The 13594-nt window shown below is 38.5% G+C and overlaps 1 protein-coding gene across 5 annotated transcripts in view; it reads left to right on the top strand.

Moving 5' to 3' along the window:
- LOC126283944 (peregrin) overlaps window positions 1-13594 on the top strand; it is a 242985-nt gene that overhangs the window by 25473 nt on the left and 203918 nt on the right. For all 5 annotated transcript variants that reach the window (XM_049982350.1, XM_049982348.1, XM_049982346.1 and 2 more), the window contains exons 5-7: window positions 2325-2462; window positions 5292-5480; window positions 6414-6612. In XM_049982350.1, coding sequence (XP_049838307.1) covers window positions 2325-2462; window positions 5292-5480; window positions 6414-6612 — 526 coding nt within the window. The remainder of the gene's footprint in view (window positions 1-2324; window positions 2463-5291; window positions 5481-6413; window positions 6613-13594) is intronic.

The raw sequence follows: 13594 nt of genomic DNA, 5'->3' as shown, positions 1-13594 counted from the left end.
CATTTCAGTTGGATAATGTCATGAAATTGTGACACAGCATCTTGGCTTGAAATGTGCTGAGATAACATATGACTCTAGCATCATGATAACCCACCCACACACATTCATCCCTGTTGGCATGTGACTATTGCACAAAAAATGAAAATCACTATGCTGCCTTATCCTCCATACTCTCCAAACCTGAACCCACTGGACTTTTTTCTTTTAATTTATTTCCAAAGTTGAAAACCTATTGAAAGGACAAAGATTTGCAACAATAGACGAGATCAAAGAAAATTCACAGACAATGCTGCTCGCTATCTAGTGAGAGGTGTATCAAGACTGCCTCCAGAAGTGGAAATGGCATTGAGAGTGGTATATTAATTGTGGAGGAGAGTATTTCAAAGGAGACCATATACAATAAGTAAAAGGTAAGTGTAGAAATATTTTGAGGATGAAGTCCTGGAATTTTTTGAACAGACCTCATACATGATTCAGACACTAAATCTTGCTGGCAGCCCTACATAACAATTGAACAATGTCAAGTTGTCCGCTATGCATTACACACAGAAGTACAGAAAGTGGGAAGCTGGATGTATTTTTATTTAGATGAAAAAAACATTTGTCAGTGGTGTGCAAGTGATGAGAAACTCTAAATAGTTCAAAAAGTCTGTGTTCATGTCAAAGGCAAAAGTGTAAACATTCAGATGCAGAAAAAGACTTACTTGATTTTTTAGTTCAAAATAGGAAATATGGATATGCCGCTGCAACTGAAATGATCCAAATTGAATGCTGCAAAGTAGCACATAAAAGCAACATTTTGATAATGGAATTTAAAGTTACATATGGGAGGGCTCAATGATTTATACAACAAAATAATCTATCTGTTCATCACAGAACTACAGTTGTGCAAAAATGCCTCAAGCTTATGAAAAAAGAAAAAGGTGATATATTTCCAGCATTATGTGATCCAGCTACAACACAAGAATTTTTATTTACATTCTCAAATAGAGAGTGCAGATGAAACACTGGTCTAATGCAGATGATACATCAGTCTGTTTTGATATGCCGAATAGCACTACAGTAAATAATGTAGGTGGACTTAGTCTGCAAATATGTACATGTGGTACTGAAAAGCAGTGGTGCACTATGTTCTCCTTACCCAAGAACAGCTACTGTATTTGTGAAGGAAGTATAAATTTTTCTGTTATTTTCGTTGTAAGTCTCTGATGGTTTACAAAAGTAATTTCAGTAACTCATAATTGTATTAATTTCAACCCACAAGATACGTGTACATGTCATTTTGAAATTGATGATTTATGATTTGAGGAGAGGAAATCCCAGTTATAGACAGCAGCTGGGTCTTTTAAGCCAAATCTAGGGGAAAAAGAAATGCAGCCTATATTTGTGCAAATACAGTGGAAGCTTTCGATATGTGGTGCTACAGAAGAATACTGGAGCTTAGATGGATAGATTGCATAACTAATGAGAAAGTATTGCATAGAATTAGGGAGAAAGGAAAAATGTGGTATAACTTGACTAAAAGAAGGAACTGGTTGATGGAGCACATCCTCAGACATCAAGGTTTCACAGATTAGCATTTGAGGGAAGTGGGGGGGGGGGGGGGGGGTTGTAAAAATTGTAGAGCAAGGTCGAGAGATGAATACAGTAAGCAGATTCAAAGGAATGTAGGTTGCAGTAGGTATTTGGAGATGAAAGAGGCTCAAAGCGGATAGAGTAGAGTGGAGAGCTGCATCAAACCTCTCTCTGAACAGAAATCCATGACAACTATTCTTGTCATGGGGTTAGGTTCAGGACACATGACATGCTTGTATCAGTATAGGCAGTTCTCTTGGAGCTTTTCCCCTATGTTTGCTACCTTAAACAATCCTGGATGTGGTCGCTTCTTATGTTCTTTTAGGGTCACTTCTGACAGATCATCAGTGTAAAATCCTTTTCTCTGGAACCCAGAATTTCTGTTTGTCACATTTGCACCTGGGTGAACATCGCCCTGCTCCTTTGGTAATCGATACTAAGTATTTATTTGAAGAAAGAATACTTTTCCTTACATGAGATGTTCTGTGCTAATTTTGTCGACAGAATGAAACAGGATGTGTACTGTTGTAAAGCCAAAAACCAATAATGCAAAATAAATTATTATTATTGTAAGTAAGTGGTTGCTGTTGCTATCTTTTGTATTTATTGCTGTACACCCTGTGATGAGTGTAATTTTGTACTGTGGTGTATTTCTTTCCCAGTTTTATTTATTTTAATGTTGTTTGGAGAAATTTAGAAATTGTGGAGTATAATGTTCAAATTGATCATCACTGTTATGCTTGATGCAGAGCAATGGAAAAACTGGAGAAGGTGCACCACCTGTAGTCATTGATGACGACGCTGTCTGTTGCATATGTATGGATGGTGAATGCCAGAACTCCAATGTGATACTGTTCTGTGATATGTGCAACCTCGCTGTACATCAGGTAAAATACAAGTTAATTTTTTATGCATTGTTTAACTCTGATTTTTTCCCCCTAATAGCACATGTCACACCCATGTTAGTCAGCATAAGTGATCTACATCTGTGATTTTTTTTATTTGGTAACCTAAAACAGTGAATTTTCACTTTACTAGTTTGTCCAGGTGTTACCTCAGCTACTGACTTTCTCAACTGGTTAGTGCACGAATGAACTAATTGACCAGCAGCCTCTACATTAACTGGAACACCTCTTGGTGTGATCACATTAGAGATTGCCCTCAATGACATACTGTATAAGTACTTACAGTTCATCATTGACATCCACACCGCTATGCAACAGTACACAGCTTTGCTAGAATTATGGAAAAAAGTTGTGACTTGCCAGAATTTAATCACACATCTTTGGATTTGTATTGTAGCACTCACGTAGACAATAGAAAAAATATAATTTGCATGTTAATAGATGAAACAATTATTGGTACCAATAACAGAAATGTAATGGATCAATGCATGGAGCACAGTAACACATATAATGGAAAACATCATTGACACCAGCTTTGGACCATTAGCACTTTTTCCAGCAAGAGCATACACATGACCACAGACACAAGCAAACACAGTGTTTGTATTTTGTTGTCTGTAAGGTTATGCATGGTATTACTGGAAAAAGAGCTAGTGCTCAAAAGTTAGTGTGAATGCTGTTTTCTGTTATGTTTTACTGTGCTCCAAGCATTGATATGCTATAGGTGAGTGATATATCTTTCCCCTGCTTTACATTTTAAAACTTTTATTGTTTTTGGGAAGTGATTTGATTCACAAGCCCATTTCTTCTTTTTTCCCCCTCTATATAAACTGGAAGCTACCATCATCAGTTTTCCTAAGCTACCATCATCTTCTCTTAATCAGCCATTTATTGAGGATATTTAGGGGTTGGGGGAGCAAGATAAATAAGACCCTTGAGAAAACTGCATGGCTGTAGTGATATAGATTTAGAGAAGTTTGAAACTGAGAGACTTGGTGAATTATGAAATTAAACGGGAATGAGAACAGAGGACCAGGCCGCCACAGAAATGTCGACTTTGGATGAAGGATGAGCTCTAACTCGCATTGAGCCCTGGAAGATAGTGTGAGCAATGAATTTTCGGAGGGAAGTTCCCAACTGCCAGTATGGGGGCTATGCTTCACCGCCCCCCCTCCACCTCCACCCTTTTCGTGAGGGGGGGGGGGTGGAGGCAGGTACAGCTGTCATAGGTTGTAAACCAGATGACAGCGAGCTGAATAGTGTGAAGTGAATGTTAGTTGTCAGTATGTCCTCAATTACAGTTTTTCAGTGACCAGTTAAAAGCCAGTTGTAGTTCATGAAATGTATTTGCAGTTGTGAGTATGAACTGCCATATGCCGTATAATGGAATGATGACAATGAAAACTTTTGTGCCCGAACGGGACGTGAACCCGAATTCCCCACTTATCGTGAGCAGTTGCCCTACCATTTGGCTATCTGTGCCAATTCATGGCCAGATCCAAACTTCCATATGTCTTGAACTATGTGTCTACATCCTATACTTGTACACCCCTTATGTATATTTCTGTACGGGGAAGACATTTTACTTGAAAGTTACTAGCCCAGTGTAGGCGATAAATACAATGTTGCAGTGCCTGTGTTATTCCCTATTACAAACTAATACATGCATGCATGCGTGAAAGAACTTTACATTGTAATTTGGAATAACACAGGCCCCACAGTGTCACAGTTGTAGTTCTTGCTGTGAAATTGATGGTTTGCTGTCCAAGTTGCTCTCTCTCTCTCTCTCTCTCTCTCTCTCTCTCTCTCTCTCTCTCTCTCTCTCTCTCTCTCTCTCTCTGACAAGACAAGATGTTCACGATGTTTCAATGAAAGGACTGGAATAGTAAGCCCTCCATAGATATTTGGGACATGTTTTGCATCTGGATAATAGACCATGTGGCAATCTGTTGATAGCAAGATTGGTAAGAGGATTGACCAGGATATTTCATATGATGACCAGAAGCAAATTTCTTGGTCTGGCACAGTCATGATGTTGTTATCGTAACATTTTATTATTCATGTTAGTATTTTCTGTGCAATAGTACAATTAAAGTGTCAACTTTATCTGTGCAATAGTTTTCTTCATATTGTATTGTATGGTAGCCACATAGAGTTGGAATGGTTTAAATGAATAAACTGGAATATCATGTCCTAAATTTCTGTTGTTTTTGACAATATATTGTCACCAGAAATTCATTCAAAGAGGTTCAAGCTTTATAACAAAACTTAATGTTGTAGTTTGGCACTTGCCCACTCAACCATAAGAGGGAGCGAGAAAGTGGGAAGGGGTTTCTTCCAGTGCGAAGAATGTATAAAACTAAAAAAGCATATAGTACAATAAAATACGTAAAATGATGAGCAGTTATATTGGTGGGGAGGGATAGACATTTGAGTCTCTTGAAACTGTGCTTCTAAAATGATGATAGTAGCACCATGCAAAAATTTGGTGTGGATTAGGCGTAGTTCTCTTAATTTAGTTGGACAATATTTTTGGGCCTTTTCTTCTTCTTCTTCTGTTTTCAATGTTTTGTTTCTCTGTAGTTTTGGAGAAATAACTTTTTGTTTTGAAAAACAACAGTTCCTCTTCTTTAAAATAATAATAATAATAATAATAATAATGGGAGAAAGAAATATCTGTATACATTCAGACATTCCAAATAAACCGTACTAGCAGCTTTTCTCACATTAAGTATAATCCTGTTGTTAGTATTTTTATGTGTGGCACGGAAAAAAAGTGACTAAAATCTTTTACTTTCTCATTTGTTTTAGGATTGTTATGGAGTACCATACATTCCTGAAGGACAGTGGCTCTGCCGACGGTGTTTGCAATCTCCATCGCGAGCTGTCGATTGTGTGCTATGTCCTAACAATGGGGGAGCATTTAAGCAGACAGATCGTGGACACTGGGCACATGTTGTCTGTGCACTGTGGATTCCTGAAGTTCGATTTGCAAACACGGTAATTATTTGTTTTTTATGGTTTACAAAGAGATGTTCTTTTATTGCTTCCAGTTATTTTGGTTGATGTAATACGAAACATTGTTATTTCATGGCATGTTCCATTCTTTACATTCTCTTACCTTATGCAATGTGTTATTATTTATGGCTTCTTTGTGTGTGTGTGTGTGTGTGTGTGTGTGTGTGTGTGTGTGTGTGTGTGTGTGTGTGTGTGTGTGTGTGTGTGTGTGGTCAGGGAGGAGGCATGCATGTGGGTGAGTTCGTGCATGTGAATGTGTACTTACATGTGGGTGAATGCTTGTGTGGTTGCTTAAACAGCAGAATTCCAATCTTTCATCTATGAGGCACTGTTAGAAAAATCATAGTGTTGTTCAGTCCAGTGAAACAGATATGTCGGTCGCAACGTGAAATGACCAATATTGATGTTAAACCTGTACCATAGGGTATCCAATTAACAAATTGTTATGTGAATTTCAGTAAGTGTACTTACCCTTTCTGAATTTTTAATGCTTTGATGTTCCTGCATCTGGCAGAAATTTCTGATCATGTAACAGCCTCCAAATTGTGGTGTTGTGTCTCTCATTCTCTGCACTTTCATTTAGCAGAAGGATTTAAATTTAAGATGGGATGGTCAAGCAGCAATAAAAAGTGTCATCATGAAAAATCTCCTACAGAAAGCCTGAAATGAGTAGTTGGTGCAGGCAGAACAATACTGCTGCCGTCCTTATTACTTAGTACTGAAATGTATAGCTATAGTGAGAGAGGTGACTATTAAAATATTTTGGGTGCAAGGATTCCCATGTCTTTGAGATAAATGACTCATGCCATTCAGAAACTATTCAGCGTTGATTTTTCTGCCTTTTCAACAGTAGGAAGGAAATTTATCTAGTGTAAATTATATTTGTATCCTGTACACAATGTATTTTGGTTATAGGTTTTCCTGGAACCAATTGACAGCATTGAAACAATTCCACCTGCTCGATGGAAATTAACTTGTTATATCTGCAAGCAGCGTGGTGTTGGTGCATGCATCCAGTGCCACAAAACAAATTGCTATGCAGCATTTCATGTAACCTGTGCTCAACAGGCAGGCCTCTTTATGAAAATGGACACAGTACGTGACTCTAACACAGGTATTTAACTTTTATGTTGTATGCTCATTTACAGTGGAGATCGTTCGAGAAGTATATGTACTCTTTTTTTCATGAAGACTGTGAAGAATGTAATATAAATATGCAGTTGTCAGTTTTATGTAGTTTAGTCACCTGTTATTTGGTGGTAACATAGTATTATATTCTCACCAATGTATGGTCATACCACTATCTCAGATAATAACAATTAAAGCTTTTGGAGCAACTGTAGCTGCACTGTGTGCAGCCTCCATTCTTACAACAAACTGAAAAAGTTACTCCTTGACAATTCCTTCTATTCCATAGAATAATTTCTATTTTTGTAATCTGTAAGAGATAGTAGGTAGGTAGAAGTAATAAACTCACATCTGAAACTAACTGACTAAATCAAACAGTGGTAAGTCTAGGACAATTGGACCTTTGCATCAGGAGACAGTGGCCGTGCGTGTGTGTGTGTGTGTGTGTGTGTGTGTGTGTGAGAGAGAGAGAGAGAGAGATTTCTATTTACAAAGAGGTAGTTTGTCTGAAAGCTGAAATAATTCTAGCAGTCTTTTTCATTGTGCCTGCCTGCAACTTAACACCACCTCTGTGTGGTGTGATTTAACTTGCCAAGACTGTTTGTAACATGCATCCAGAAGTGTGGCAGCTTTACAGGAGATTGAAGAATGTAATACTTCTCTTGCTTCATTGGAAGAAGTCACACCAACTGACATATTAGTCAAATGGAGTAATTTGGATGTAAATGGAATCTGTGACAGTATGCAACATTTCAGTTGAACTATATGATGTCTATTTGTGTACTCACACGTGTTTCGTAAGCCAGTGAAATATGTCCCTGTCATATTCGATAAAAGATCTTACTTCTTTAGGGGTGCCATGTGGAGACATCTCTATGTTGACAGAATTGTGTTGTGGACCTGTAAAGTATCTCTCGGAGCTAATAAAACATCCAGTGCATGATGGAATTCCATTGACTCCAGTTGTTGGCTTGGCTAGCTGATTGCCAAGGCCGCTACAACAGCAATTTGGCTAAGGTTTCGCAGGCTAATGTATGGCGATTTGCAGGCAAAGCTATAGTGTGTATTATGCCCCCATACTGCTAGAGCAGTGTTGATTCCACTCTGGGCCACGATGACTCATTGAGCTGTACCATGTTGTCAGAAACCATGTAGTCAGCTGATCCTGCCCTCTCTGGACAGGTAGGCCCTTGACACGCGAAAGTGCCAGCAGTGATGAGCAGAAATGGAGGCACCAGATGGCTCCCTCACCCAGTAATGAGTGCAAGTGTATACATATACAATGCTATTCTGCAATTCAAGTGCCTGGCAGAAGGTTCATTGGACCACTTTCACAATAATTCTCTGTTATTTCACACTCAAAATGCGCAAGGAAAAAAATTAAAGACCTGTATCTTTCTGTGTGGGCTCTGATTTCCTCTATTTTATTATGATGATCATTTGTATCTCCCTGTGTAGGCTGGTGCCAACAAACTATTTTCGCATTCAGAGGAGAAAGCTGGTGATTGAAATTTCTTGAGAAGATCTCACCGCTGCGTGAAACGCCTCTGTTTTAATGATGTACACCCCAAATCCTGTATCGTGGCCTTGACACTCTCTCCCCTATTTCTCAGTAATAAAAAAACATGCTGCCCTTCTTTGAACTTTCATGGTGTGCTTTGTTAATGCTACCTGATAAAGACCCCACACTGTGCAGCAGTACACCAAAAAAGGACAGACAAGCATAGTGTAGGCAGTCACTTTAAGAGATCTGTTGCATCCTCTAAGTGTTCTTCCAATAAAACATGTTCTTTGGTTCATCTTCCCCCATAACATTTTCTATGTTTTCTTTCCATTTCAAATTGTTGGTAATTGTAATTTCTAGCAAAAGTTGAAATGCTTAACTCCATTTTCAAATGTTTTTTACAAGGTAAAACCCTGAAGAATTGCTCCAATTTAATCCTCATACCACTGAAAACATGACTGAAATAAGTATTCGTGTCTGTGGTGTTGAGAAACAGCTGAAATCATTAAAATTGAACAAAGCTCCATGCCCTGTTGGAATACCTGTCAGATATTATTTTGAATTTGTGGCTGAGTTAGTCCCCTCTTCTAACTATAATCTATCATTGAACCCTCGAACAAAAAAACCATGCCCAGTTCTTGGAAAACTATCCAGTATCGTTGACATCGATTGGTCGTAGAATCTTAGGACATATTCTGAGCTCAAACATAATGAGATATCTTGAACTGAATGCCCTTCCAAATGCCACCCAGCATGGATTTCCAAAACATCGATCTTGTGAAAACCAAATCACACTTTTCTCACATGATATACTGAAAGCTTTGGGTAAAGACAAACAGTGAGATTCAGTATTTCTTGATTTCCAAAAAACATTTGACTAAATACTGTACCTACACTTATTGTCAAAAATATGATCATATGGGGTATCAATTGAAATTTCTGATGGGATGGAGGACTCATTATATTATTTTGGATGGAGAGGCACTAACAGATGTAGTAGTTACTTCGTGTGTCCCCGGGGAAGTGTGTTGGGCCCCTTGCTGTTCATGATGAATATTAATGACCTTGCAGACAATATTATTACAGGGTGTATACGCTCTGGGAAATCTGGGGAAAACCCGGGAATTTTTTCATGCGGGAGAAAATTGGGAAAAATATGGGAATTTTAAAGAATTCCGGGAATTTTTTGTTGTTTTAGTTTTCAGTTAAATTTTTGTAGTTTAGACTGGTAAGAACTGATACTTTAACAAAGAAGCCTGTTACTGCAATATAATACCGCAGCAATAAAATGTAAACGAGGAAAAAAATAAAACTTAAGTTGGAAAGGAAATGCGTCATTTACAGCAACAAAACACAGCGCACACACAAGCATCTGCAAACAGCAAAATGTGTGGAAGGCTTTAGGACGAAGACTGCAATCATTCACAACAACAAACTGCTTCCGATGGGCGTGACGTCACAATGGTTAACATTAGGTTTGTTTAAGGAGTTTCCAATGGGCTTATGCGCATGCGCAGTTGAGTCGAGTACGAGCAGTACCTTCTCGTGCTTCTGGCTACTTGAAGTGCAGCTGTTAACTGTACCCAAGGTGACTAAGACACGAGCTGTGTCAGCAGTAGAAACAAGCAGCCAGATGCTGCCTGGAAACATTTCTCTGGCGCACCCAAGCTGCCAGATTCGTGCATGCGCAGTGCAGCCTGAGTTGTAGTGGGATGAGTAGTAGCCTCCACATGAACCCTGTTTACATTTAGTTTGCTGTTTCATCTTGGTTTACAGCTCTCAAAAACAAAACGGATTTCTGTGGCTGGGACCTATAAAGTGAATTAAAATATTAACATAATTATGGAAAGCTAAAATTAGTTATTAGTCTCAGTTTTCTGATTTTATTTTATTTCCAGGTGTTTGGCAGTCGGGTATTAATCGACTTGCAGAACTCTGAAGTTATTTTAGTCTATTTGCTACAAAAATTTGTCTTTAGTTAACCTTTTCCACAGAGGCTATTAATTCATTTGAAACACTATTGGCTCGTGTCAGCTGTTTGCGGAATTTCAAGCGCACATTGTTATCTTTAGCGATGTATGGCATTATGCCATAGAACCAAACATGAGATAATATAATACTGACACTTCTTGAAAATATGCATTCCGAAAACCACAATGGAAAGTTTGATATCAGCTTGGGGCCTACTTCTTTGTGAATCTGGACATATGAATGTGTTCTTTAACCCAAATTACGGATTTTAGTATGGGTTACGAAATTCCAGTGCTCTTGGAGTCTCCTCTGATGTCCTGTTTCATTTGTGACATAATGTAAGATCTCTTAATGCCATTATGTATGAACATACGGGCTACCTATGTCATCGTGGCTTTGCAGGCACGGTAAGCCATTTTCTGGCGTTCTACTGCTGAAACGAAATCTTAACAGGTCGCCGGAAAATATTGCAATTAGTTGTTTGAAAAGTTTTACTTTCAAAATACATTTAATTTTATGCAATATGAGTTATGTTCGTGTGGGAACGTGCTTTGAGTTTCTTAAATCGCAGAGTGTTTGGTTTTCATTTAAAGCTTAACACTTTGAGGGCCAGCCGCTTAGAAGACTTTAGAGCCCAGAAGACCAGACATTTACATCATTACTTAAAATTTTACTCATGTTTTTGTGTGGTATATCGAAGTGTAACACCTGCTAAAAAGACAAATATTATATGTTGAACCTTCGCTTTTCTTGTAAGTACTCTATGTACATTAATTTAAACCATTAACTTTTCCTTGTGTGTTCACACTGCCTATGCTCTGAATCACTACTTTTACAGGCAACACGTCTTCTGAAAGACGAAAACCGAGTTTCAGAAACAGTTTTTTGCTGTCGTGTTTACATGTTAAGGTCTGAAGCGGATTTGCTAGCCCAGCTAATTATGGCACCTGGAAAACAGCAGATGTAGTTTGTGATTCAGTCAGGACAATCACTATGTCTCTTCAGTTAGACGAGGTATAAACAGCTTCAGTCTAATATTTCTACTTATCCTTCATTGCATGAAAAGCCACTCCGTCAATATTAGCCGAAATTTTTAAAAACCAGATGAAACCTGACAGCCCAGGCATGCTTCAATACCAATTGTGAAACTGGAAAAAAACAAACAGAAGCAGATTCCCAAAATCGATTTAGAAGTGATTACATGACTACCCAGGAGCAGTACTGGGCGATTGATTTGCAAAATCAAGTTTTGGGAACCCCATGTAAACGCAGTGAATAATTGCTATCATCATTTGGTGAGATCACGTGACATGAGCTATGATGGGTTTACAAAAGTGCATAGCAATCTCGATTTCAATGCTTCGGAAATTAATGTTCTGTGTTTGAAGAAAGTTGACTATATACAGCGTATACATAAAGTCCGGGAACACTTTCAATTATTTATTGCACAAGAACTAAATGTTGTACAGATGTAATACATGTTGCATTTTGAAGAGAAACTCTGAAAGTTTTTTTTATTCAGTTTGTAAACCATGAGTGACCTGGTAGATGTCGATATGGTAATCAAATTCTTGCCATACCCGTCGCAGCACGGCATCGTCGACTGTGGCAGTCGCTTACCATATTCTCTCCCGGAGCTCTGCTACGTCAAGTGGTAGAGGTGGTACATAAACCAGACCTGTGATGTTTCCCCACAGAAAAAAGTCACACAGAGTGAGATCTGGGGATCGGGGAGGCCATTCCATGAAACAACTGTCCCTTTCTGTAGCATGGCCAATCCATCGATACGGCAGCTCCGTGTTCAGGTACCCACGAACTTACCAAACGACACTGTGGTGGTATACATGAAAACAAACTTTCATGGCTTCTCTTCAAAATGACATGTATGTGATATCTGTACAATGTTTGGTTCCTGTGCAATAAATAATTGAAAGTGTTCCGGACTTTATGTACACCCTGTACTTTCGTTATACAAAAATATGCAGTGTACATGTTGCTGCAAATCAAAGATCTTCCAAAACACATTTTTTTTCTGGGGATTTATTTCCTAAAGTGGTGGGAGGCTCTACGCCGGTGTATAAAATCTTAACCATTTAAAGGATTGATAAGTTTTACGACTCCAAGGGAAAGTATACTGTCACTTAACACTGAAAAAGCATATTTTCCCCTGGGAGAAAGTTTATTTTTTAACTGGGAAATCCAGGAAAAACCTGGGAATTTTTTTTTCTTTGTCCACGTATACACCCTGTATTAGTTATACAGGCCTTTTGCAGATGGTGCAGTTATCTATAATGTACTAACTGAAAGAAGCTACATAAATATTCAGTCAGGTCTTGATAAGATTTCGATGTGGTGCAGAGATTGGCAACTTGCTTTAAATGTTCAGAAATGTAAAATTTTGCACTTCACAAAATGAAAAAACATAGTATGCTATGACTACAGTATCAATGAGCCACTGTTGGAATCAACCAGCTCATACAAATACCTGGGTGTAACACTGTGTAGGGATATGAAACGGAATGATCACATAGGTTCAGTTATGGGTAAAGCAGGTGGTAGACCTTTTTTTTTGGGGGGGGGGGGGGGGTAGAATACTGGGCAAGTGTATTCAGTCTGCAAAGGAGTTTGCAAGAAAATCACTTGTGCAACCAATTATAGAACATTTTTCTAGTGTGTGGGACCTATACCATATAGGACTAACGGGATATTAAATGTAGACAGAGAAGGGCAGCACGAATGGTCACAGGTTTGTTTAATCCATCAGAGAGTCACGGAGATACTGAAGGAACTGAACCGGAAACCTCTCGAAGATAGAGGCAGACTATCCCGAGAATGTCTATTAACAAAGTTTTGAGAATTGGCTTTAAATGATTACTGTAGGAATATACCACGACCCCCTACATATTACTCACATAGGGGTGATTGTGCGAATAAGATTAGAATAATTACTGCATACACAGAGGCATTCAAATGATCATTTGTTCCATGCTCCATACATGAATGGAACAGGAAAAAACCCTAGCAACCGGTAAAATAGTACGTACTCTCTGCCATACGCCTCATGGTGGTTTGCAGAATATAGATGTAACGTAGATGCTTTTAGATTTGATTGATTTTTTGTGCAACCAAACTTTAACGGATTCCTTTAGCGCTTATGTGGATGACCTCACACTTGTTACTTGGTGTCAGTTGCCAATTTTCGCACCATCCAAATATCTAAATCATTTTGCAATTGGTTTTATTCTTCTGATGACTTTGTGAGTCAATAAACGACATCATCTGCAAACAACCTAAGACTGCTGCTTAGAGTGTCTGCTAAATCGTTTATAAAGGCAAGGAACAGCAGAGGGCCTATTGGGGAATGCCAGAAATCTCTGCTGTTTTACTCTATGACTTTCTGCCAGTTACTATGAAGTATGACTTCTCTGATTGGAAACGATGAATCCAGTCACATACCTGAGACAATATTCCATAAGCACGCAATTTGATTACA

The sequence above is a fragment of the Schistocerca gregaria genome, chromosome 8 (genome assembly GCF_023897955.1).
Source record: "Schistocerca gregaria isolate iqSchGreg1 chromosome 8, iqSchGreg1.2, whole genome shotgun sequence".
Classification (NCBI taxonomy): Eukaryota; Metazoa; Arthropoda; class Insecta; order Orthoptera; family Acrididae; genus Schistocerca; species Schistocerca gregaria.
Note: the sequence above shows the minus strand (reverse complement) of the source record. Positions and strands in the feature narration are given on the sequence as shown.